The sequence below is a fragment of the Petromyzon marinus genome, unplaced genomic scaffold, assembly GCF_048934315.1.
Source record: "Petromyzon marinus isolate PM22_M1 ecotype Great Lakes invasive population unplaced genomic scaffold, UKy_Petmar_22M1.pri1.0 PM_G_Scaffold_67, whole genome shotgun sequence".
Lineage (NCBI taxonomy): Eukaryota > Metazoa > Chordata > Hyperoartia > Petromyzontiformes > Petromyzontidae > Petromyzon > Petromyzon marinus.
In genome coordinates this window covers 256,417-284,229 of record NW_027423021.1, presented here as the reverse complement: position 1 = coordinate 284,229, position 27,813 = coordinate 256,417, and the positions used below count along the sequence as shown (strand labels likewise).

At 46.2% G+C, this 27,813-nt stretch overlaps 1 protein-coding gene and 1 long non-coding RNA gene across 2 annotated transcripts in view; one reads left to right on the top strand and one right to left on the bottom strand.

Annotated features, from left to right (window-relative positions):
• LOC142920105 (uncharacterized) overlaps positions 1 to 5,261 on the bottom strand; it is a 69,237-nt gene extending 63,976 nt beyond the window's left edge. The window contains exons 1-3 of the mRNA XM_076062573.1: positions 5,119 to 5,261; positions 4,692 to 4,890; positions 4,016 to 4,194 (exon numbers count right to left, since the gene is read on the bottom strand). Coding sequence (XP_075918688.1) covers positions 4,016 to 4,194; positions 4,692 to 4,890; positions 5,119 to 5,212 — 472 coding nt within the window. The 5' untranslated portion in view covers positions 5,213 to 5,261. The remainder of the gene's footprint in view (positions 1 to 4,015; positions 4,195 to 4,691; positions 4,891 to 5,118) is intronic.
• Positions 1 to 27,813, top strand: part of LOC142920117 (uncharacterized) — a 470,991-nt gene that overhangs the window by 313,875 nt on the left and 129,303 nt on the right. The gene's annotated exons all lie outside the window — the stretch shown is intronic.

Genomic DNA, 27,813 nt, shown 5'->3' with positions numbered 1-27,813 from the left:
TCCCTGTCCTACAGAGTAAGTGAGTGGAGTTTGTATGATCTCCCCCTGTCCTACAGAGTGAGTGAGTGGACTTTTTGTGATCTCCCCCTGTTCTACAAAGTGAGTGAGTGGAGTTTGTGTGATCTCCCCCTGTCCTACAGAGTGAGTGAGTGGAGTTTGTGTGATCTGCCCCTGTTCCACAGTGTGAGTGGAGTTTGTGTGATCTCCCCCTGTCCTACAGAGTGAGTGAGTGGAGTTTGTGTGATCTCCCCCTGTCCTACAGAGTGAGTGGAGTTTGTGTGATCTCCCCCTGTCTTACAGAGTGAGTGGAGTTTGTGTGATCTCCCCCTGTCCTACAGAGTGAGTGGAGTTTGTGTGATCTCCCCCTGTTCTACAGAGTGAGTGAGTGGAGTTTGTATGATCTCCCCCTGTTCTACAGAGTGTGTGAGTGAAGTTTGTGTGATCTCCCCCTGTCCTACAGAGTGACTAAGTGGAGTTTGTGTGATCTCCCCCTGTTCTACAGAGAGAGCTGAGTTTGTGTGATCTCCCCCTGTTCTACGGAGAGAGTGGAGTTTGTGTGATCTCCCCCTGTCCTACAGAGTGAGTGAGTGGAGTTTGTGTGATCTCCCCCTGTCCTACAGAGTGAGTGAGTGGAGTTTGTGTGATCTCCCCCTGTCCTACAGAGCGAGTGGAGTTTGTGTGATCTCCCCCTGTCCTACAGAGTGAGTGGAGTTTGTGTGATCTCCCCCTGTCCTACAGAGTGAGTGGAGTTTGTGTGATCTCCCCCTGTTCTACAGTGTGAGTGGAGTTTGTGTGATCTCTCCCTGTCCTACAGAGTAAGTGAGTGGAGTTTGTGTGGTCTCCCCCTGTTCTACAGAGTGAGTGAGTGGAGTTTGTGTGATCTCCCCCTGTCCTACAGAGCGAGTGGAGTTTGTGTGATCGCTCCCTGTCCTACAGTGTGTGAGTGGAGTTTGTGTGATCTCTCCCTGTCCTACAGAGTAAGTGAGTGGAGTTTGTGTGGTCTCCCCCTGTTCTACAGTGAGTGAGTGGACTTTGTGTGATCTCGCCCTGTTCTACAGTGTGAGTGGAGTTTGTGTGATCTCCCCCTGTCCTACAGAGTAAGTGAGTGGAGTTTGTATGATCTCCCCCTGTCCTACAGAGTGAGTGAGTGGACTTTTTGTGATCTCCCCCTGTTCTACAAAGTGAGTGAGTGGAGTTTGTGTGATCTCCCCCTGTCCTACAGAGTGAGTGAGTGGAGTTTGTGTGATCTCCCCCTGTCCTACAGAGTGAGTGAGTGGAGTTTGTGTGATCTCCCCCTGTCCTACAGAGTGAGTGGAGTTTGTGTGATCTCCCCCTGTCTTACAGAGTGAGTGGAGTTTGTATGATCTCACCCTGTTCTACAGAGTGAGTGAGTGGAGTTTGTATGATCTCCCCCTGTTCTACAGAGTGTGTGAGTGAAGTTTGTGTGATCTCCCCCTGTCCTACAGAGTGACTAAGTGGAGTTTGTGTGATCTCCCCCTGTTCTACAGAGAGAGCTGAGTTTGTGTGATCTCCCCCTGTTCTACAGAGAGAGTGGAGTTTGTGTGATCTCCCCCTGTCCTACAGAGTGAGTGAGTGGAGTTTGTGTGATCTCCCCCTGTCCTACAGAGTGAGTGAGTGGAGTTTGTGTGATCTCCCCCTGTCCTACAGAGCGAGTGGAGTTTGTGTGATCTCCCCCTGTCCTACAGAGTGAGTGGAGTTTGTGTGATCTCCCCCTGTCCTACAGAGTGAGTGGAGTTTGTGTGATCTCCCCCTGTTCTACAGTGTGAGTAGAGTTTGTGTGATCTCTCCCTGTCCTACAGAGTAAGTGAGTGGAGTTCGTGTGGTCTCCCCCTGTCCTACAGAGTGACTAAGTGGAGTTTGTGTGATCTCCCCCTGTTCTACAGAGTGAGTGAGTGGAGTTTGTGTGATCTCCCCCTGTCCTACAGAGCGAGTGAAGTTTGTGTGATCTCCCCCTGTCCTACAGAGTGAGTGGAGTTTGTGTGATCGCTCCCTGTCCTACAGTGCGTGAGTGGAGTTTGTGTGATCTCCCCCTGTTCTACAGTGTGAGTGGAGTTTGTGTGATCTCTCCCTGTCCTACAGAGTAAGTGAGTGGAGTTTGTATGATCTCCCCCTGTCCTACAGAGTGAGTGAGTGGACTTTTTGTGATCTCCCCCTGTTCTACAAAGTGAGTGAGTGGAGTTTGTGTGATCTGCCCCTGTTCCACAGTGTGAGTGGAGTTTGTGTGATCTCCCCCTGTCCTACAGAGTGAGTGAGTGGAGTTTGTGTGATCTCCCCCTGTCCTACAGAGTGAGTGGAGTTTGTGTGATCTCCCCCTGTCTTACAGAGTGAGTGGAGTTTGTGTGATCTCCCCCTGTCCTACAGAGTGAGTGGAGTTTGTGTGATCTCCCCCTGTGCTACAGAGTTAGTGGAGTTTGTGTGATCTCCCCCTGTCCTACAGAGTGAGTGAGTGGAGTTTGTGTGATCTCCCCCTGTTCTACAGAGTGAGTGGAATTTGTGTGATCTCCCCCTGTTCTACAGAGTGTGTGAGTGGAGTTTGTATGATCTCCCCCTGTTCTACAGAGTGAGTGGAGTTTGTATGATCTCCCCCTGTTCTACAGAGTGAGTGAGTGGAGTTTGTATGATCTCCCCCTGTTCTACAGAGTGTGTGAGTGAAGTTTGTGTGATCTCCCCCTGTCCTACAGAGTGACTAAGTGGAGTTTGTGTGATCTCCCCCTGTTCTACAGAGAGAGCTGAGTTTGTGTGATCTCCCCCTGTTCTACGGAGAGAGTGGAGTTTGTGTGATCTCCCCCTGTCCTACAGAGTGAGTGAGTGGAGTTTGTGTGATCTCCCCCTGTCCTACAGAGTGAGTGAGTGGAGTTTGTGTGATCTCCCCCTGTCCTACAGAGCGAGTGGAGTTTGTGTGATCTCCCCCTGTCCTACAGAGTGAGTGGAGTTTGTGTGATCGCTCCCTGTCCTACAGTGCGTGAGTGGAGTTTATGTGATCTCCCCCTGTTCTACAGTGAGTGAGTGGACTTTGTGTGATCTCCCCCTGTTCTACAGTGTGAGTGGAGTTTGTGTGATCTCCCCCTGTCCTACAGAGTAAGTGAGTGGAGTTTGGATGATCTCCCCCTGTCCTACAGAGTGAGTGAGTGGACTTTTTGTGATCTCCCCCTGTTCTACAAAGTGAGTGAGTGGAGTTTGTGTGATCTCCCCCTGTCCTACAGAGTGAGTGAGTGGAGTTTGTGTGATCTGCCCCTGTTCTACAGTGTGAGTGGAGTTTGTGTGATCTCCCCCTGTCCTATAGAGTGAGTGAGTGGAGTTTGTGTGATCTCCCCCTGTCCTACAGAGTGAGTGGAGTTTGTGTGATCTCCCCCTGTCCTACAGAGTGAGTGGAGTTTGTGTGATCTCCCCCTGTCCTACAGAGTGAGTGGAGTTTGTGTGATCGCTCCCTGTCCTACAGTGCGTGAGTGGAGTTTATGTGATCTCCCCCTGTTCTACAGTGTGAGTGGAGTTTGTGTGATCTCTCCCTGTCCTACAGAGTAAGTGAGTGGAGTTTGTGTGGTCTCCCCCTGTTCTACAGTGAGTGAGTGGACTTTGTGTGATCTCCCCCTGTTCTACAGTGTGAGTGCAGTTTGTGTGATCTCCCCCTGTCCTACAAAGTAAGTGAGTGGAGTTTGGATGATCTCCCCCTGTCCTACAGAGTGAGTGAGTGGACTTTTTGTGATCTCCCCCTGTTCTACAAAGTGAGTGAGTGGAGTTTGTGTGATCTCCCCCTGTCCTACAGAGCGAGTGGAGTTTGTGTGATCTCCCCTTGTGAGCCGAAGACACACACACAGGCAGAAACAGTCACAGACATACACAGCGACACACACAGACAAAGATGACAAAGATCCTCCTTGTAGCCTGGGGCAAGTGCTGTTAGTGAGCACCAGACAGACACAGAAAGAGAGAGAGACACAGAGAGAGAGACACACACACAGAGACACAGGCATATGTACAATCTCGTGCCACTCACTTTCCATCAAGGGCAGGACCACAACCGCGACCCAACGTGAGGATCGCGACGGCGAGGATGAGAAGGAGAATCTCACACGGAGGAGGTAGCGGTCACAGGGATCGTCCAGCGCCAAGGAGACGTCGCACCGTGTCTCCGTTGTGGAAGCGCAGACGGTCTGCCAGCGGGCTCGTCTGAAGCTGCGCAGACAGAGACACAGGGAGGAGTGGTGAGGGTGGTGAGGAGCGAGTGGGTGAGAGAGACGTGTGTGTGTGAATGAGTTGGTTGGTGGATGAGTGGGTTGGTGAGTGAGTGGGTGAGTGAGTGGGTGAGTGAGTGGGTGAGTGAGTGGGTTGGTGAGTGGGTGAGTGAGTGGGTTGGTGAGTGGGTGTGTGAGTGGGTTGGTGAGTGGGTTGGTGAGTGAGTGGGTGAGTGGGTTGGTGAGTGGGTGAGTGGGTTGGTGAGTGGGTTGGTGAGTGAGTGGGTTGGTGAGTGGGTGAGTGAGTGGGTTGGTGAGTGGGTGTGTGAGTGGGTTGGTGAGTGGGTTGGTGAGTGAGTGGGTGAGTGAGTGGGTGAGTGGGTGAGTGGGTTGGTGAGTGAGTGGCTAAGTGAGTGGGTGAGTGAGTGGGTGAGTGAGTAGGTTGGTGAGTGAGTGGGTTGGTGAGTGAGTGGCTGAGTGAGTGAGTGAGCATCTCACAGTTTGCTCTGAACTGTGTATGTAACATTCAAGAACGTTGAGTTGGTCGTGGTCGTGGTGGTCGAGTTGATGGTGAAAGGATCAACAAGTGGGGGTCTATCCCCTCCATCCCCACTGGGAGCCGCTTCAACGGGGTCCCAGCAAAGGGTCGCCAGGAGGTCTCGAGACTCCAAACGAACATTCAGTGGGAACAGCGGAGCTGGGCAGATGGGGAAAAAACACTCAAGAGTGCGCTAACCACTGCACCACCACTCCCCCCACACACACACAGTGCGCTAACCACTGCACCACCACTCCCCACTCACACACACACAGTGCGCTAACCCACCACCACTCCCCACACAGTGCGCTAACCACTGCACCACCACTCCCCCCACAATCACACAACCTGGCACCCGATTTATCGACCACCTCGGGCTCTGCTCACCGTGGCTGCTGCACGTGACGAGGTGGTGGAGGAGGAGGAGAGGCAGGATGAAGGGGAAGAGTAGGCCAAGTTTGTAGAGTTTCGACATCGCCATTAACTCCACACGCAGCCACGTGGCCGCCTCACCCAAGTCACGTACTGAGGAAATCGATTCAATGTTAAATTAAAAACTCGGATCGATTCCTGTGGGGATAACAAATGCGAATCGATAGTGGTCAAAAATGTTGCCGATGGCATCGATCCACATTGGGACTGCATTGGAATTGACGTTGGTCGTGAGTGTAAAATGGAATCGAATACATTTTCGATAACATGGGAATTGATTATGGCGATTTGTTCTAATAACATAGGAATCGATCTAGCCAGGGATTTAAAGCGCATAGAATCGAATCCCATTGGGATACCTACCATGAGAATCGATTGTTAGAAAAGGAGAGCGTTTAGAATCGATTCCTATTGAGAATGAATCAGAATCAGAAAGGGTATTCGCCATGAAAGTTCACACCGACACGGAAGTTACTTTGGCAGGATGGTGCATACATTCAACATATAGGAATCTAAAATCCTAAATAAGTTTTAAACAAGTCTTACTATTATAATAAGGGTTAAAAGTCTAACTAACACCAAGGGGCTGAAGTATATAAAATTGAATAAATATCGAATATAAAATAGCTTTAAGATATAATTTCAAAATAAAAAATACAAATAGGTTAACATAGTTAATATCGGCAAGGTTTCATTATGTAGATAAAATGTTAACAGGCCAGCAGCAGATGGGAAGAAACTGTTTTTATGGCGTGAGGTTTGGGTCCTGATCGACCGAAGCCTTCTGCCGGAGGGGAGTAGCTGAAACAGAGTGTCCAGGGTGGGAGAAATCGGCCATAATCTTCCTCGCTCGCCTCATGGTCCTTGTCGTGTGCAGGTCCTCGAGGGTTGGTAGATTGCAGGCAATTACCTTCTCAGCAGTGTGGATGATACGCTGCAGTCTGCTCTTGTCCTTGGCAGTGGCAGCAGCGTACCAGACGGTTATGGAGGATGTGAGGATGGATTCAATGATCGCTGTATAGAATTGCACCATCAGTCTTTGGCAGGTTGAATTTCTTCAGCTGCCGTAGAAAGTACATCCTCTGTGCAGTCTGCTTAACAGCGGATGTCAAACAAACCACTGTGTCACTCACAACGCACATTGCATGTTGGTGTCACGGTCAAAATTGTGGCAATTCCAGTAACACTATCCAGAAACTCCACAAGGGAGATGACACGTCAATGATCGCCCCCTACCGACAGACTCATGCCACGTGCAGGCCGGTGCAGGGCCACCTTGTGCCACACAGGGGCAGCTGCCACTAGGGGGCGCCCTTCCATTGTTTGAGATGAGGTTCGATACGAAACACCGAGTTGCTGAGGCAATTAGGCAAGCGACTTATGAGTGCAAATGTTGTTTATAACGTAGTGAATGCTTGGGAGCTTAATTGTCTCTCGCTCCTGCTCACAGATTTACCCAGCCCACAGCTCCACAGATACCAGCCGCTCCTCCTGGGCAGGTTCGGTTACGTACGGTGCGAAATAAGTTCCAGATACACACAGAGAGACTTACACAGATACACACACAGATACACAGAGATACACACACAGAGACACACAGATACACACACAGAGACTCACACAGAGACTCACACAGATACACACACACAGACTCACACAGATACACACACAGAGGCTCACACAGATACACACACAGAGACTCACACAGATACACACACAGAGACTCACACAGAGACCCATAGATTAACAAGGTTGGATAGTTATGGTGCGAAAGAAGTTATATACACACACAGAGACCCATAGATTATCACGGTTGGCTACGTCCGGTGCGAAAGTTACAGATAAACAAGTTTGAGTCGCGGGCCGTGGAAGTTGACCGGGCACGTGTTGCTACTGACAGTCGTTGAATACGGTTGGATAGACGCTGATAGACACACATAGACAAGACAGGCGGACACAGACAAGAGGAACACAGAGACGACAGAGATACACAGGCAGAGAGAAACACAGAGGCAAACAGATGAGACAGACGGACAGGGACAGAGAGATGTTGAATCGAATACACTGAACTCGCTCCATTGAAAGAGATTCCTCGATCTTCGCAATGCCCGGAAGTCGTTCTTATTCTTATTGATTTAATTGCGTGTGGTGTGTACGTGCAAGCAATGTGGGATATCGATGTACACAGATATGAACAAGATCAGCAGACAAGACGTCTTTAATTTAATCGGTCTCTCCACGAAACAAAGGAATGTTGAACACGAAATATAAATCCCACGGCCTTCGTGCGAGTCCATAATTACTGCAGCATTGATTCAGTGCAAGCCAACTGTGGACCGGTTTTGGTGGACACTGTGTGTGTACACTATGTGTGTGTGTACACTGTGTGTGTACACTGTGTGTGTGTACTGTGTGTACACTGTGTGTGTGTGTACACTGTGTGTGTGTACACTGTGTGTGCAAGCCAACTGTGGACCGGTTTTGGTGGACAATGTCTCAACAGCAGTGGGGCTTGCTTCAAGCCATGGTTGTGAACATCCAGATGTTAATCAGCAAGGAGCATTTCTAGTCCAAGTTCGACAAAATCTACGTCAACACGTAAGACAAAATTATAATTCGTGTTGCAGAGAATGTATCTCCTCTACGTGTAGCTTTAAGGTGGTATGCCTTGTAACTGATGAATGATCAGAGTGTGCTTCCTATTTCAAAGACAATGAGTTGCTCCAGATGCTTCATGAAACACAAAAATACCGTTTGACCTGTATCACAAAAAACAACGGGTCTCACCTGAGTTATCTGTACAGGTTACTTCCAAAACACACACACACTTTGTCCTAACATCACATATTCAATGTTTGACCCTTATAAATGAAATGATGCATGTACACACAAAATCAGACAAGCGTTCATTCTGAATTATTGACAGGCATTTTAACAAAATTTCATTACTGCAGTGAAATGTACTGCAACAGATAACATCTGATTAAGAAGCTATTTGAAAAAAAATACGCACGGTCTGCTTAACAGTGGATGTAAAACATACTATTGTGTCATTCAAAACGAGTAGGCCATTGCATGCTGGCGAATTCTAAACATTAGCGACAAATTACATAACTGAGATGAAACATCAATCATCGCCCCCTACTGACAGCCTCTTGTTCACATACTCTTTGGTTCTTTGAGTAAAGTCACGTAGGTAGACAAAATAATAATAGATCACGACGTTTCGATCGTAACACAAGCGGTCGTCCTCAGGCCGAAAAAATAATAAATGCAGGCCGGTGCAGGGCCACCACCCTGTGCCACACAGGGGCAGCTGCTACTTGGGGATGCTCTTCGAGTGTTTCAGACGAGGTACGACACAAAACTCGGAGATGCCGAGGCGATTAAGCACACACCGTGTAAAAGCAATTACTATAACATAGTGAATGCTTGGGAGCTTATTGGCTCTCGCTCCTGGTCAGAGATCTCCCCAACCCACAGGTCCACAAAGACTGGCCGCTCGCTCTTACTCTGCAGGTTGAACCTAGGAATTGAGTGTTCAACTTCACATTCTTGTCATTAAAGGCCTGTGACAAAGGTGCATCTATTGTAGCGACCATCTCAAGCGTACACATCTATCGGGCCTCCATTTGACTTTGTATTGTCTAGGAGCAAGTCCACCCACACCTCCACTTCCACAAACTGCTGGGAGTTGCCTCGCTCTGCCTCACAGTCAGAATTCTCCTCCTGCTTCACGTTGCCTCCGTCGATGTGAAGGTCCGATTTTGGAGTTGAATCTTCATCTTCACATTTCACCTTCACTTCTTCCCTCTTCACCATCACCTCTTCCCTCTTCACCATCACTTCTTCCCTCTTCACCATCACCTCTTCATATTTCACCTCGATAACTTTAAAAGTGTCCAAGCTGGGATTTTCGTCCGGTTCGTGTTTCATGAGGGATGGGCTCATTGCGGCACTTTGACTTTCACAAGCTGATTTCAGACTGCACTCCTTGTGGATCTTCTGATGCTTCTGTGTTCTCTGGTGTACTTGAAGAGTTGATGAACCTGCAAATGCCTTCCCGCACACACTGCAATGGAAGGGTTTCTCTTCTGTGTGTGTTCTCTGGTGTGTATTCAGAGTAGATGAATCTGAAAATGTCTTCTCACACACACTGCACTTGAAGGGTTTCTCTCTCGTGTGTGTTCTCTGGTGTACTTCAAGATTTGATGAACGTGCAAACGACTTCCCGCACAGAGTGCACCTGAAGGTTTTCTCTCCTGTGTGTGTTCTCTGGTGTTTTTTAAGAGTAGATAAATCTGAAAATGTCTTCCCACACACACTGCACTTGAAGGGTTTCTCTCCCGTGTGTGTTCTCTGGTGTGTTACAAGATTACATGACTGTGCAAACGCCATCCCGCACATCGTGCACCTGAAGGGTTTCTCTCCCGTGTGTGTTCTCTGGTGTATTACGAGATTATATGACTGTGTAAACGCCATCCCGCACATCGTGCACCTGAAGGGTTTCTCTCCCGTGTGTGTTCTCTGGTGTGTTACAAGAGCAGATGACTGTGCAAACGCCTTCCAACACACAGTGCACTTGAAGGGTTTCTCTCCCGTGTGTTCTCTGGTGTATTACAAGATTACATGACTGTGTAAATGCCTTCCCGCACACAGTGCACCTGAAGGGTTTCTCTCCCGTGTGTGTTCTCTGGTGGTTCTGAAAAACTGATGACCAAGCAAATGCCTTGTTACACACAGTACATTTGAAGGGTTTCTCTCCTGTGTGACTTCTCTGGTGCCGTGTCAAATTTCCAGTCCGGTCCGTGCTGTATGCACGCTGGTCGCATTGTTGACTTGTCATACCGAGCTGCTGTGCTGACTGCCTTTGCTCCATCAGACCAATTCTGTAGAGGAAGCGTCAGCTGCAGACAGAAAAAAAGAATATCCACACCATCTACACGTCAGGTACAGAGGAATGCACACGTGACTTACACGTCTATACTTATTAATATATTCATGATGTAGTGAAAACATTTCCCAAATTCATCAGATTTGATGAACGTGCAAATGCCTTCACGCACACACTGCAACTTGAAGGGTTTATCTCCCGTGTGTGTTCTCTGGTGTACTTTAAGATGTGTTGACTGTGCAAACGCCTTCACGTACAGAGTGCACCTGAAGGGTTTCTCTCCACGGGCTGTTAGGGCACACAATGAGAGGGAAAATGTCATTAATATGCCTGGAAGCCTTCATATCTTCAAGATGAATGTTAACCCAAAACTCTAAGCACACAATTTCGGCTGTCTGACTACAAAAGGAATATTTATGAAAGCTAAATTCAGCTGACATAGCAAAGGGTGTTGAAAACAATACTATTTGTGTTATGCAGAAATTAATGTTCAATCACAACTTAGAGGTGTGAATCCAGGCTCAGATGTCCTTGAATGCTGGGATGAACAGATCCGACATCAGCTGAATGTGTGTGCTGTGTTCGCCTCCTGTTTCCATTCTTATAAAGAGTTTCAGAGGAAAACAAAAAAAAACTATTGTTTTGATATAACCTCCGTGTTCAATAGAGTTAATAGATTTTACTGCAAACACAAACTTGACACTGTCACACACTGCCATGACTAAACAGGTGGTGGTGTGACCAGAACCATGCCTGGCCACCTTCATCTGCTCAGCATTAATTCTTCCTCACTCCACCAAGTAATGAATCGAGGATCAATCAACATAGCCGAGGCTATCCGTGTCTCTGTCTCTCTCTCCCCGTGGTGAAGGTGTTCCCCTCCACACATTCAGAGTCAACAGCGGCACGCGCTTAGCGTCTTTGACCGATAGATACATTGACGCACGTATTGTTGGTTCTTTCAGTAAAGTCACGTAGATAGAAAATAAAAATAACAGATTAAATTCAATAAGATAAAGACCACTTGTGTTGCGATCGAAACGTCGTGGGTTTTTAGCTTTATTTTAATTTTTTTATTATTTTTATTTTATTTTCTATCTACGTGACTTTACCGAAAGAACCAAGAATATTAATTCCTGCAGTCACCAAAGTTTTAAGTCAAAACATTCACACACGTTGACAAAGCCTCACCTTGTGTTGTTGTGGGCAGGTCGCTTCTGATAACAAGAGCGGTATAGCAGCTCAAGCGGGCTTGGCCTGCTAACAAAAGAAAATAAAAACTGCGTGAATATTTACAATAAAAAAGTTACAAAGTGGCGAGCCGGGTGAAGACAAATTAAACTTAAGCGAGATAATTAAAGTGAATGCAATCAGGCGAGGGCAAGAGGCAAGGCCCCGCATGGCTAGGCCCCGCGTTGTAAAGTTCCAACCTGAACATCGATTCCCATGCTCGCTGCTACTTAACTGACATCCCTACGAGAGAGAGGCTCTACCTTGGTAAACAACAACAACCACCACCACCATGAGAATTTCTCACCTCGGATTTCAGTGCAAGCGCGGATCGGCAGCCTCCTGTTCCCTCGCGACTGCACGCGGGTAAACAGGTAACATGACGTCACTTCCGGGGCGAGAGACACGCCCCTCCCACAATGAGCAGCTCTGTAACTGAATAAATTATGTTAATGAGTCCGGGACATATGTCGAAGGATGGGGCGTGGCTGCTGAACCCGTCGCAATAAACTCTCGACGGCTTCAACGAATACATTATGTTAATGACCCGCTAGTCACTGGGCGTACCCTTTGTCCAAATAAGGATTGCCACTGGATTGATATCGGCAGTGACCCAAGCGGAGGTGACGTCACGCTCAAGAGCGCCGTGGACGGGGTTGGGGGAGTGTGAATACCTTGGTGACATGACGTCACTAGCGAGGTACACCACCGCTAGCACTTCATGCCGATGAGGTCATGCTGAGTGGTGACGTCACAGAGCGGAGATGGAGTTTAAGTTGATTTAGATTCATTTTCCATTGCCCCCTCCCTTGGGTGCGTGAACTCGGCAACAACAACGTGGACATTATTGTGTGTAGAGTGTGTGTGTGTACACACTGTGTGTGTATGTACGTACAGTGTACGTACAGTGTACGTACATACACACACAGCGTGTACATACACACACACAGTGTGTACGTACGCACAGTGTCTACGTACGCACAGTGTGTACGTACGCGCAGTGTACGTACGCACAGTGTGTACGTACAGTGTGTACGTACACACTGTGTGTGTGTGTATGTACACGCTGTGTGTGTGTGTAGTGGAGGGCAAAGGTCTTGCATTGGCCAGTCATCTGAGTCAGTCGAACCATGGCATCTTATCATCAATTAATTTTTTTTAAATGTATTATTTTTACTTGTTATTTGTATTACATTTTTTTTATTTTTTAATCTTTTATTTTATTTTTTGTTTTCTATCTACGTGACTTTACCGAAAGAACCAGGAATATGGTAGCGCATTCTCTATTTGTTGCAGAGATTCAAAGTTCAAATCCGACAGGCACACCTGGCTACCCCAGGAACATTCACCACATTATGCGCTGTTCTGCTTCACAGCGGATGTCAAACAGAGTATTGTGTCACTCACAACGCACAGGTCCATTGCATGCTGGTGTCACGGTCAAAAATTGTGGTTAATTCCAAAACATTATCCAGAAACTCCACAGGGAGATGACGCGTCAATGATCGCCCCCTACCGACAGAATCATGCCAGGTGCAGGCCGGTGGAGGGCCACCTTGTGCCACACAGGGGCAGCTGCCACTTAGGGGCGCCCTTCGATTGTTTGAGATGAGATTCGATACGAAACACCGAGTTGCTGGGGCAATTAGGCAAGCGACTTGTGAATGCAAATATTGTTTATAACGTAGTGAATGCTTGGGAGCTTAATTGTACCTCGCTCCTGCTCACAGATTTACCCAGCCCACAGAACTTACATATGAAAAGCTAATGGTCAGTGAGGTCAGCAGCACTGTAGGTTCTGGTGTCAAGGACATGGGCCTGCATTCTCTGGTCCACTGCTATATAGTCCAGCGGATGTTCTTGCTTGGACCCGGCGTAAATCCATGATGTTGTCTGGATGCACAGATGCCAGAACAGCGTGTTGGCAATGACAAGCCCACAGGCTGCACAGAAGTCTAACAGCCTCCTACCGTTGTTATTGAGTTGATCTGGCCCATGCCTTCCAATCGCTCCAGACCAGGTGCCAGCATCATCACCAACTCGGGCATTGAAGTCACCCAACAAGATGACTCTATCCCGAGGGGCCACTTTTAGCTAACACCTGTGACAGGTCATAGAAGGAATCTGAATCCACGGGCTTGCCTGCATCCCTCCACTGATGTTCGTCTTCGGTGGGGGCGTAAGCAGCCACCACCACCACCATTCTCTGCCTCCTGTTGATGGGGAGGCGAGCCCAAAGTAGCCTGGGGCTTACAGCTTCTCACAACTCGCCGCCACCTTCCCACGCCGCCTTCATTCTTTTATTCAGAATAAGAGCCACTCCTTGTTGTTTGGCATTCTCCTGCCCCCTGAGTGGAGGACTCTGCACCCCTCATGATGATTGGAGTCAGAGCCAGTCCACTGGATCTCCTGAATGCCACAGAGATCCATGGTGGTACTGGTCCAGCTCCGTACAGAGTAGCAGCCTCTCCTCCACGTGGCCACTCTCAGTGAATTTTTGCCATTTCTAGAGGAACCCCAAGGGTAAGGATTCAGGCATTGCTCCTCACAATGTTATCGTCTGGCATCACAACCACCAACAACACACCTGTATTTGAATTGCAAGTAACTTTAATGAACACAACGCAACCCAAACAACCGTTCGTTTGAAGAACATATCCTAAAGAATCGTCACTGGGTGTTGGTTGTGAGCGGGAATCAAACTCGGGTCGTCATGTTTGTAGAGCAGCGCACTAACCGCTAGACTACCGCCACACACGTTACACACACACGGTACACACACACACACACGGTACACACACACAGTACACACACCCGCACAGTACACACAGTACACACGCACGCACAGTACACACACACACAGTACACACGCACAGTACACACACACGCACAGTACACACACACGCACAGTACACACACACGGTACACACACACACAGTGTACACACACACAGTACACACACACACAATACACACGCACGCACAGTACACACACACAGTACACACACACACGCACGGTACACACACACACGCACGGTACATACACACACGGTACACACACGCACAGTACACACGCACAGTGCACACACACGCACAGTACACACACACGATACACAGGACACACGCACAGTACACACACATGCACAGTACACATGCACAGTACACAAACACGCACGGTACACACACGCACAGTACACACACAGTACACACGCACAGTACACACACACAGTACACACACACACAGTACACACACGTACGCACGGCACGCCCACACTCCTTCAGTCACGTGACTAAGGTTGACGCGCCGCCCGTCTCCCAAGGTGACCTCTTGGCTCTCTCGTCTCTCCTCGACACGTAGATTAATTTCTTACTCTTACCTAGAAGCGTCATTGTCTGTCTGTCTGTCTCTGTGGACGCAACTTGCGAGGAATTGTAGTCACACACTATGGGGTTTACGCTTCAAATAAAGTGCCCAGATACCACGCGATAAGCCCCGTGGTGAGCCAGTGCTATTCCTATTTCCAATCCGTCAACTTGAAAGTAGTTCAATTAACAATTTATTACTAATCTCCATACACATCAAACGGGGTACAATTATTTTTATAACAATAGGAATGCGGTTTTGAGCATTACTATTGATATTTCGGACTCATTTATGACAATAGATTCACGATTCAATTGCGATTTTGTTTAGCTCATCAATCAGGATACTTTTGATTTAAAGCTTTTGTGACTGCAGTAATTCATATTCTTAGTTTTTTCGGTAAAGTCACGTTGAAGGGAAACAACAAAATAATAAAATATATAAAACAATAAAAATTCTCACGACGTTTCGACCATAACTCAAACGGTCGTCTTCAGGTGTGTTGGTTTGCATAAATTTATTTTTAATCGGCGCATTTATTTATTTATAAAAAAATAAATGTATGCAAACCAACACACCTGAAGACGACCGTTTGAGTTATGGTCGAAACGTCGTGAGAATTTTAATTGTTTTATATATATTTTATTATTTTGTTGTTTCCCTTCAACGTGACTTTACCGAAAAAACTAAGAATATAATCAGGATACTGTTAATGATGCGCATGCCCATAAATTGTTGAAATGACTAGAAATGCAAGTTGTGTATACTCTCCAACCCCATTCCTCTACCTACCCATTCCCTTGACGGGCTCCGTGCCCACTTAAACCCATGACGATGGCGGTGACGATTCCACCTCTCGCCGTAACAATCAAAGCACCTCCAACTTCTGAATGCAAAGGTGCTGGTTGGTGTAACGCCAAAACACATCATCAACGCCGCTCCCAAGCCCGCCCTACGTTAGTTACATCGTTAGAATCGACAAAATAAAAAGTTCCACAGAGGAAACTAAAATGACATTACGCAATCCCCAAAGTCGCACGCGGTCGGCTACACGACTCGGAGAACAACGTCAGACTTCAAGACTTGCATCGCCATCATCATCATTCTTCCTCTCCACAAGTCATCGCACGTCAATATTCAACAAGCTGCACACACGTGCAAGTAACCTCTCGACCCGCCACCTGCACAGTTAACGCGATCAGACCCGGGGGTCAAATTAAAATTGTCTTTGGTGACGTATTACAATCGGTGTAATTTTAATGATGTACATATAGCAACTGCTGTACGTAAATCAAATTATATCATTGACAACGGGGTCCGCTTTTGCGATATCTGCGTGCGGTCTTTTAATAATATATAGATACGTAGTCAGTTCATTAGTATGGGGTTCCTCTATAAGGAATTGTAATTGTAAAATGTATTACTTAATAATACGCTTCCAGGCCGCACTTAGCTTGAAGCAGTCAGAGCAGTTAAAATGACTGTACATGTGTAGGTATGAAATAAGATACATTTAATTTAAATACATTTTATTTATTAAAGCATTTAAGTTAACGTAGGTATAAAATAAATGTAATTTAAATAAATGTCATTTATTAAAACTTTAATTTAACGTAGGTATAAAATAAATTTAATTTATTAAAAAATTCTATTTAATTTAACGTATGAAATAAAATTTAATTTATTACACATTTAAATTAAATTTGACGTAGGTATAAAATAAAATGAATTTAAATTATTAAAAAAAATTCATTTATAAAAAATTACGTAGGTATAAAATTAATTTTAATTAAATTAATCAGAATTTCAAATTAAATTTAACGTAGGTATAAAATTAAATGTAAGTAAATTAAATAATAAATAAATTCCATTTTCTACCGTGACTTTACCGAAAGACACAAAGAGTGTGGACCCACGTGACATCAAGGCTGTCCTAGTCTAGGCAAGGCCTCAGGGTGTACCGGGCCTTTCACAACAACAGCAGCAGCAGCAACAACGGTTCTCTTGAGAAAATGTTTTTAAAAAAAGCCAACGTTGCTTACCTTGACACTCGCGAACTTTAATGATTAAAATAATGAAAACAAAACTAAACACTCACACGCACATGGGCGCGCGGTGTTCAGCGTGTAGGGCATTAAAAATGGTAGCGTCCTCCCGCGATCTGATTGGTCGTCGCGTGCCAAAGTGGGGAGGGGGGGAGGGCCAGCGATCCGATTGGTCGAGAGGCAAACCTGGGAGCGTCTCCGGCGATGGTGTGCAGCGATTGGTCAACGGTTGTCCAATGCTAATTTTGGTATGCTAATTAGTTTAAATCTGTATGCTAATCTAGTGTATTTATCCATACTCATGAAGTTGAATGTTTATCCTAAATGAGTAAAAAATTTATGCTCGTTTAGTTAACATTCTATGATAGTATCGTTATTTTTTTTATGCTATGATAACAGCAGTGCATATTGCTGGGGTGGTACCTGCTATGATTACAGCAGGTATACTGACTAGTGGTACCTGCTATGATTACAGCAGTGCATACTGCTGTGGTGGTACCTGCTATGATTACAGCAGGCATACTGACTAGTGGTACCTGCTATAATTACATCAGTGCATACCGTGGTGGTACCTGCTTTCACTACAGCAGTGCATACTGACTGTGGTGGGTACCTGCTAAGGTTACAGCAGTGCATACCGCTTAAATGCTTTATCACGTGTCGTGAATGTGATAGTTTCATCCCAGAAATGGTGTCCCTGACCGGCCCAGAGCAGACATTTCACTTTGCCTTAGAACCTGAGGTGGCACAGCATTAGCAATTCCAAGTTCATTATGTGACCAATAGCGACGAATAATGTGGCAAACATTTGAAATGAGTGGGTTATGACGTACTGTACTTCACTCTTATCGACCATTAACATAAGTCTGTGTTACTGGCGTTGTGCTGCCTTGGCTGGTACCAACTTCTTCTTTGACCACGTGGACCACGCGGATGAATGGTCTACGCGAGTCGAGCGACCAATGGAGAAGACCTATGGGGGCTGTTGTATATATATAGGTGTTATGAAAATTGATGAAAATAATGAAAATTAAATGAAATTTAAAATTTGCATAATTTATCCGAAATTATGTTAATCAGTGTAATTATGCGCATAAATTATGCTGATTCGAGAGATAAACATATTAATTTATGCGAGTGGGCGTGGTTAGGATAATGCAGGTCGCTATGGATTATCAGGTCGAGCCTCGGTGACTAGGATTGTGTTATGAATTGGAATGACGCAATTAATCGTATGCAGTGACGCAGGCGTTGTGAGCGTGAATGAGAGAGAGTCGATTCGACTCTGCTCTTTAATTCCGTATTATCGATAAGGATACGATTACTCTCGATTGAACATTACGAATTATGTGTGTTATGGATTGTGTGGTGATAGTGTGCTTATGATAGGTCCCCAGGATTCAGATCTCATACGCAGAACAATATTATGCAGAATTTCAGGAAGAATCACACACAAACCTTCTGCTTTAATCAATTTTATTTCTAGCTAACTTTAATTTTTGGATAATATGAAAACTCAATCTCGGGATTTTGGAATTTCAACACAGCGTTAACATGATACCATCACGATTGCGTTGTTTCACCTCGATAGCGGCACCTGTGGTTAATTCCCGACGCGTAACGCAATCGATCGGTTGTTGAGAGAGAGATTGAAAACATGCGAACTATTATATCAAACCTTAAATTTATAATATGCAAACTCGTATACTTGAATTGTTACACAACACGGCACTTGGTCTTTGATTCGTATCCAATCCTTAATACATTCTGATATGCGAAGTTATTATGCTTGAAATCGTCAGCACAGTACCACGTTGATGTTCGTTCATTGATTCATAACGATTATGAATTTAAAGCGTTCGACTGAAATACTTCTAATTGCCTTATCAACACCACTCGATGGCCGCAATGCTTCGTTACTTGAATTGTCACACAACACAGCATTCGGTCATTGATCATGCGCGGCCCTTAATGCAATTATTGTCACGTTGTTAACAATAGGATGACTGATTATTATGCAACGCTGCTCGTTGAAAGGGCACTCCAACCAGTATTATTCTTGGAGGCACAAATATGCGTTTGAATTTGTTATTTCATTCGTGGATACCAGCAAGATTATGTAGAAAGAAAAATATTAACGAACGACTCAAGTATTTCTAAACGACTTCTCAACGCGACTCAATGGGTGGCGATGTTTCCTTTTGAGATCCTTATCTCGGGCCAATCTTTTAATTAATTGTGGCCAGACCCCTGACAGGGAACCGGTTGAACACGCTCTTCACCCCCACGAGCAGCGCTCCGTGGTGAGGTGCCAAGAATTAATCCTTGTTAATGGGTCAGTTGGTAATTTATGCGGTTAGAAGTACAGCCCCAGCACAATATTACAGAGGAAAATTATGAACACTCTTAAAAACGATGGATTATTCACTCGGTCGTTGCGATGTTTCCACAATCACGGATGGTTCAATGGCTTGAGGTTTTAGGCTTTGTTAATGACCCGTGTGTGTGTGTTGAATGGTATGAGTGGTGAAAGAGTAGGCCAATGTTCGGAATCGATTCTTTGCATCAAGCAGACGTCTGGTTTGTCGTGTAGTGGGGGGCAGTGTATCATACGTATCAGTTGATTCTTCTTTCAGTAGTTGGTTCGGACTCGACGGACATTGGAGAACGAGTAGATACGTTGTTGTAGCTGCGATGACCGTCTGGTAGATGGCGTTAGACGCACGCCCGCAGCGGCGCAGTTGTACGCGGATGGTAGGTAATGCGCGCAGTGCATCTGCGAGCAGCTGGCACGCTGGTGCTCCGTCGTCGGCGGTTGTAGATTGCAGGCTCACGATTCACTCGTGGTGGCGCTGGCCACTAACAGCGGCAGTGGGTCGCCAATCGGCGACACTCGCCAATTCGGCGAGTTGTAGAGGCGTCTCCGGCGTCGGTGATGGCTGGTCTTCTGCTGAGATGAGTTGAGCGGGTCTTCTGCTGAGATGAGTTGAGATGAGTCTTCTCCTGTTGAGCTGGCCCCGAGGGCTGATGAGTTGATTTCAATGCTGAAACGGCTCCTTTTTATGCCAAAAATCTCTCTCCTTCTCGGCTCCTCCTCACGAGGCGGAGCTATCTTTGATCTGATCGTATGTCGGTGGGGGGGGTTCGTGTGTCGGTGGTGGGGGGGGTTCGTGTGTCAGTGTGTATGTTTGTGTGTGTGTCATTTATGACACGGTTCTGTTCGGGTCTTTCCTCAAGCCATAAACATCAAGACAACAGACACTTCGATTCATCTTGAAGGCGTCTGGTTGTCTACTCCATCCATCCAGAGAGAGGGGCGGGTTCCCCCCCCTTTTTCGTACACGTTTTCAACGCACAAAGAAATGGTTAAGATTTTTAAAGTTTAACATTTCACATCACAGTTGGTATCTTATCATACACAGTTATGATCCTACTTGTGATTCATAGTATTTGATTTATTTCCAAGTGAGGATGCTCTTCCGAGCGTATGCATTTTATCACGTGCTGCAGAGAGAGACAAAGGTGGTCGGGAGCACCTATCTCTTTATACTTTCGACTTATATTTCTCAAATACTTTTTTCTTCCCATGTTCGCCAAGACTCGTGTTTGTAACTACGTCCTCTCGACACCTCTCGGTTTACCGAGGTTCGAATTGTTGATGGAATTATTAAAAAGAAAAATAATTTTCATCCTGAGTTTAAGAGGTCCGTTTCTTGATTGTTGGAATCCATATCCCTTGGTTCTGTAAGGTTCTATAATGGAATGTCGTGTAAGGTGAACACGTTATTATTAATGTTATATTGCAATTTTTTTAAAACTTTGTTTGCCTGGTTGCCGTGTGTGGGGTGGGGTGTGTCTCCTCATCAAACCCGGCTGGCTTTTCCAGATGGCCCCTTGTGATAAGGTGTAATTCCTGCTTCTTTTCTGCGAGAGAGACAAAGGTGGTCGGGGTTGCTTGGGATATTGTTTAAACTCTTTCGCAAGTTTGCCCGTTGTCTCATTCCTTCTCGAAAACCTTTGATGTGACTGTATTTGTCTCCAAGCTTTGTTTTAACAGTAAGTATTAAAGGTGAAAATCATTTGATAGCGAATTAATTATCAGATAATAATTCACTGATGTATCTGGTGGCCTGGTCTTAATTGGAGTGAGCGTTAGGACCGCTAATTTTATCTTATTCTTGTTGTTGCCTTTTAATTATATATATATTTTTGTTTTACCGACAAATAAGAAACAAAAAAAATTGTATACGATTTACCCTGTTGGCGCCTCCGTGTCTACTCTCTTGGTGTTCTGACCTCGGAGGGACCTTTCCTAAGGGGCCCATCAAACTCTTGTTCATCTGGAGATTTTAGCCGATAGCTGTTACATCCTCGCCTTGAGAGTTTTATTATTTCTTTATATATATGGCCTGTTTATGACCAACATCTGGCTTACGGGTTTTATTCATTATTAAAAAATATATTGTTTGTCACGAAAGAAAGGAAAAAGAAATCTATGTGTATGCATCCGTAAATATTCTTATGGATATTAATTGTGGAAAAAGGGGCCGTATACAACATTCCGTCCTTTTAAAAATGATCGGTGGTCTGCCACCGGTTATTTTTAATATTAAAGAAAAATGCCTTTTTCCATCATGAACCATCGATTATCTTAAATTTTTGGCTGATATTCCTTACAATGCGCATGTACGTGTCACAACTTAGCATGATTATATTTGAATTAATAAGATTTTTATTTTTTATTTTTTTGTAATGGAAAGGAAGTATTCTACTGACTACATGTTATAGGGGAAGTTGTTGATTGAATTTTTTTTTGTTATCCCTGGGGGGGGGGGGGGGGGTTGTCAGGCCTTGACTCTACCTACCTTTGTTCCTGGGCTCGAATGGTATGTGGCTTGTACCCGCGATTAGTCTCTTAAGTTCGGCATTCATTTTGGCCATATGGTATGCTAGGGTTAGGATAGCCATGGTTAATACGATCATTCCTGTTGCCCCTGTGATTCCCAGTCCCATCTGTTGATTCCTCTGATATCCGGCTTCTTTGGTTGCCCAAGTTAGGTCTGTTACGTTGATCTCTGACTCGCTGATGGCTAATTTTACCGTATGAAATTCCTTGCTGTTCAACAGGTTAGACAGAGTGCTGCTTATTTCGAACTTGTGGCTTCGGAGTGTGTTTACTACTTCTACTTCTGCTTGATGTAGGCTTTTGTCTAAATTATATAATACCTTGTCCCCTATGTGTACGAATGTTCCGCTTGCTACTGTGACGAGTGCGACGTGGCTTGGAATCGGCACTTTCATGGTTACGGAGTGTTGGTCCGTGGAAACGGTTGCCGTATCTAGAGGGGTGCTTACTAAGCACTGAGCATCGGCTATCATGGCTACTGTTTCGGTTCTTTCTTTGGGTTTACTTAACTTGAACTTGCACGTTTCCCAGGAGCTTAGGTTTGACAGACCGCACATTATTTCTGCTGTATTGATTAGGAATGGTTCCCCTGGGCAGAGCCAATGAACTTCTTTCATTATTTGGCACATGTTTAGGTCAGGCACTAGGTACTTAAGGGGACCCTCTTCCTGGTAGGCCACCACTAAGGGGGTTTCCATCTTGGAGTAAATGTCATTATTCCATGTACCCACGTTCAATACTGTCCGCAATCGAAATACATTTCCGGGTTTAACCAGTGGTAAATTTAACAGGAATGCCAGCTGTCTGGTTTGGGGGTCTACATGTATGGGTGTGGCTGTACCCATGTTAAAGGCAATTTGTACTTGTGTTGGACTGATCGTTTCTGGGGATGCTGCTTGCAGCACATTCTTTATCAGTGTTGGAGTTACCAGATATGAAGGGATTTGTCCTTGGATAAGATCACTGATGCTGCCGCTGGTGCTACGCAACCAGTCTTGGATCAACCATTGAATTGGCTGTCGAGTACTCTCTTCTTCGTATAGGTCTCGGATTGCGAAACCCAATTCTTGGATTGTTAAGTTAATCATGGCGGAATGCAGGTTAACAAGAACTACGGTGTCTCTGAGGGTAGAACCCACTTCGATCAGATTATTTTGTTGGTGTTGGATTTGCTGACGGATTTGACGCATATCGAGCTGTAAATTCTCGACGCCTTGTGTGAGGTGTCCAATCTTCACGGCGTTGGATATGGATACTCCTAGTGTGATTAAGGAGCTAAGGCCGGAGAGTATTCCGAAGGCCCCTCCCATGCCGATCGATCTCTTGGAGCGTGTGGTGTTGGCAGTGGTGGGGGGAAGTATCATGGTTCTTTGTAATTGCTTCAGGATCGTTTCGATATTCAGTTTACTGTATCTTAGGAAGTCATGGTACCAGATTCGAGTTGCTCTGGTAGCTGAGGGTGGTATCTTCCCGAAGTGTTTCTCTATTACTACGGCAGGTTCCAAGGAAACATAGACTTGTTGGGTTATTATTTTCGTTTCGGTCACTAGGAAGCCGGAAGAGTCTCTCAGCATCACCCCGGATTCTGGTCCTGGCTTGAGTAGATCTTGGCTGCCCTCTAGCTTGGCAAAGCAAGTTAGCAAGAGCACGAGCAGGAGGGCTGCCATTCCCTGGAAAACATTTATACATTATCTTAGTGTGACATGCTCAATTTAGTTTAGTCCCCCCCCCCTTTTTTTTGTCTCTTTATTCTTCCTCTTGTTTTCCCAGCACAGGGTACGGTTTGATTTGATTGATGTGTACCCACTTGTACTGCTGCTCTCTTCCTTTCTTTGTGATTTTTAGCTGATATACAACTGGGGACATTTTGTCACAATCTCGTGTGGTCCTGTCCAGGAAGGGAGGAATTTCCTGCACTTCTGCTTTATTTTTTCGTAATTGAGGTACAACACCTGGTCTCCGAGCTGGTATTCTGCGTGGCTGGCTTTTTGGTCATAGTATGCTTTGCTCCCCTGAGCCTCTGCTTGCAACTGGTCTCTGACCATAGCGACTGTGCTCTGTAGGTGACTGTTCAGTCCCGCTACGTATTCAGTGGGCGTCATTGCCGTCGGGGTCTCGTCCTCCAGTGGGACATACAGCAGGTGCACTGGGAGGGTCATTAGTCTCCCTGTCATGATCTCGAATGGTGTCCTGCCTGTAGCTCGGTTGGGTGTGGCTCGCATGGCCATCAAGACTAGGGGTAGTTTCGTATCCCAGTCGCGTCCCGTGGTGGACACATATTTCTTTAGGAGGCTCACGATGGTCCTGTTGGCTCTTTCCACCTGTCCTGAGGATTGTGGATGGTAGGCGATGTGTAGTTGTCTTCTTACTCCCAACATCTTCCACACTTCTGTGATGACTTCGGCTGTGAAGTGGCTTCCTTTGTCTGAATCGATTGTTGACGGTAGGCCCCACCTACTGAATATTTGGTTGATCAGTAGGATAGCTGTCATTTCCGCGGTGTTGTTGGGTGCTGGTAAACACTCTATCCATTTGGAGAATGCACAGGTCACAGTCAGCATGTACTTATTTCCTTTGGTTGATCGGTTGACAGGTCCTATCCAGTCGATTTGTAGGTTGGACCATGGATAGTCTGTTCCCCTCTTCTGTAGGGGTGCCCTATGCTGTGAGGTCGTTGGCTGGTACTTGCAACACACGAGGCAGTTGGACACATGTTCGTGTATGTCTTGACTCATTTTAGGCCAGTAGGCCACCTGCCGCAGCATCTGTCCTGTGTTCATCTCGCATCGGTGGCCGCTGCATGGTTCGTCGTGGGCGTGTTGTAACATTATCTCTCGATATTGTGAGGGGACTACCCATCTAGTTTTACCGTCTTTTTCGTTCGTATATACCAGTAGCCCTTTTCGCATTGAGAACCTTTTGATTTGGTTATGCATGATCTCGAGCTCTTTGTTGTCGTTCAGGTTGTCGGTAGTGATTGGTTTTCCTGTTGGATCCTGGATATGATCAGCCAGTGTTTTTAGTGTTTCGTCCTCTTGTTGCATTCTGACTAGATCTTCGGAAGGCTGTGCACTGTTCAATTGGGCCCTGGCTCCAGCTTCTGCAGGGTTCTTCCCACTTCTGGTGATCAGTCTTATTACGGCGGGGTCTTGGTTCGTCGACTCTTGTTGTCCATCTCTTTCGGTTTGGCTTTCTAGCTTCCACGGTGTGCCTTCCAGGCTTCCCGCTTTTGCTAGGGCGTCTGCCTGGTCATTTCCAGTTTTCTCTTGGCCAGGTATCTTGGAGTGCCCTTTGACCTTCTTCCAAAATATCTTCATATCTTTGTTCTGAACCATCGTATCTATGACCTCGAACAGTTCTTGATGGTGAATTGGTTTATTTCTATGGTTCTTCATACCGTTCTTTTTCCATATGGGTAAGTGGTGTAGGAAGCTGTGCTGTACGTAGTTGGAATCAGTACACACTACCATGGTCTGTATTTGTTTATTGGATGCCATTTAGACGGCGATGTGTACCCCGGCCAATTCTGCATACTGGTTGGACTTTGGTCCCAGTTGAAATTCCACTTGAATCCCTGTGAGTGGGCCAGTTTCCCAAACGATTCCTGATCCGGCGTGGAGTTTGTTTTCCTTCATTTTGGAGCATCCATCGATGTACACCATTGGTAGGTCGGCACATGTTTCCTTTTTGAAGGGCAGGTGCCTGTTGTCCTCCGGAGGTACCTTTGCGGCACATGCTTCTATGCTGTTTAGGGTGCAATCATGTAAGTCAGCCAGACCTTGGGCCATTGGACTTTTCTTGTTTTTTGCGTATTTTACTGTGATTGGTAGGCCTTGGAGTGTCAGTGCCCAATTGGCTATCCGGCTGCTGGTTACGCGGCCCTCTCGAATCTTCTTACTGTTGAGGTACGCCAAGGATTCATGATTCGTTTCTAGGATGATTTTCTCTCCGTTCAACACGTTCCGAAAATGTTGTATAGCCCAGATGTTTCCGAATATTGCCTTCTCGCACTCAGAGAACTTTGTCTCTACCCCACGGAGGGCCTTGCTGGCATAGGCAATAATTCGTTTCCCTGCTTCCTGTATCTGGTACAGTACCGAGCTGATACTATGATCTGAGTATGCGGTCTCTAAGTAGTATTCTTTTCCTTTCTCTGGGTATGCCAGGCAGGATGCCCCTGTGATCTGTCGTTTTAATTCCTCCACTGCAGATTCCTGTTCTTGTCCCCATTCCCATGGTTCGTCTTTTTGAAGTAGTTTGACTAGGGGTCGAGCGATCCCTGCGTAGTCGTCCACGAACTGTCGAAGGTAGTTGCAGATCCCTAAGAAGCTCCGAAGGGTCGTGACTGTGGTGGGCGGTTTGAGCGCGTGGAGGGCTTCAAGTCTTTTCGTTTGGGGTAACATTCCTTCAGTGCCGATCTGGAACCCGAGGTGGTCCACCCTTTTACGTGCCCACTGTCCCTTTTGTATTGATATCTTTGCACCTGCTTCTTTTAACTGCTTGAGGGTATGCTGGAGGTTCTCGAGGTGTTCTTCCCATGAGGAGTCCTTGACCAGAATGTCGTCGACATAGACGATGGTGCCTCGCTCTTTTGCGTCACCCATTGCCTTGTGTAGGAATATGTTGAAGTCTGCAGGTGAATTTGAGTATCCAAATGGGCATCGGTTCCAAGTATACTGTATCCCGTTGAATGTGAAGGCCAACTTGTATTGATCTGCTTCTTTCACGGGCATGGTCCAGAAACCATTTGATAGGTCCATTGTGGTGAGTATTTTTGCGCCTTTTATTTGGTTGAGACTTTGGTCGATTTCCGCCATGGGCCATCGAGATAGGGGAACCGTTTTGTTGAGTTGCCTATAGTCGATGGTGAGTCGCCACTTGCCAGTGGGTTTTAGCACAGGCCAAATTGGTGAGTTGTAGGTTGAAATGCATTTCCGAATTATATTCTTCTTGAGTAGGTTTCCCAAGGTTTCTTGGATTGATTCGTAGGTGGCCAGTGGAATCTTGTATTGTTTCACGTATACCGCTGGTGCTCCCTCCAGTGTGGGAATAGATACCACATGTAGGTCGGTTTTGCCGCAGTCATAGGAGTCTTCTGAGAACAGGAAGTGGTATTTCTGGAGCAGTTGTCGGAGCTCGTTTCGTTGAGTGTCATTCTCAAGGGCGTCTGCCGCTTCAATTTGTTGTTCAATTTGTTCTTCTATTGTAGGGACTCTTTTTCCTTGGTCTGGGTCTAAGGCTTCTGTGATTCCTGGTTGCTCAGTGGGTTGTTTCCCTTGCGTTATCGGTTGAATTGCCTTTGCTTTACTGGAGTGGAATATGCTCTTGATCTTGTGTTGTCCTTCAAAAGTCCCCTGTTCACCTGTTTGACCACTAGTGGGGACAGTCCTTGGGAACTGCTGGTCGTAGGTCGGCTTCCTCAAGGTCCTTTCCCAGTTTATTTGTCAGCAGTTGAGTGGTTCTTATTCTTGCTGGACGCTTGGTTCTGTTCTTGGTTGTCTGTGATAGGTCGTTGAGTTCTGGTGTGGTTACTTGAATTCCCATAGAGTCTTCTGCGACTTCTTCCTCTTCTGGATCCCTATGCTGCTCCGGCATTGACTGTGCCCATATTTGTCGGGATTTAAGGTTCATAATGGGTTTAAGGCGATTCAGTAGTTCGATCCCAATGATCAGCTCTTTTCCTGGGTTCTGTACGACATATAATGGATGGCTCATGTTGACTTCGTTGAACTTGAGCTTCATTGTGACCTTGCCCAATGGTCGCATGTGGGTCCCTTCACATCCAGAGTAGGTAAGCTTGCTTGGCATCATCTGCAGTGCTTCATTCTTCCTCTGGAGGGCAGTCTGGAGTTCGTCAAATAGGTCCCTGGATATCACTGATATTTCTGCTCCAGTATCACAAAGGCCCTGGCTGGTCAGTGTGTCTTGCAGTGTTACTTCCATGTGGACTCGCCCGACCGGTCCTGCGGGAATTAATTCTCCCAGATGGTACCCTTTGCCCTCTGGTATCACCTCGGCGACTGCTTTGGTGTTTCTTGAGTTTCCTATGTTTACTTGGGCTACTTTGGCGTTGGGTGTGCCATCTTCCTGTGTGTGTTCTGTTGGTCTTCTTGTCTTTGGTGTTGGTATCGGAATCTTCATACTCTCTTGGTGTCCTCTTTCCATCCGAATGTGGTGGGCGTATCGACTCCTGTTGGCTGACTGTGGTCTAT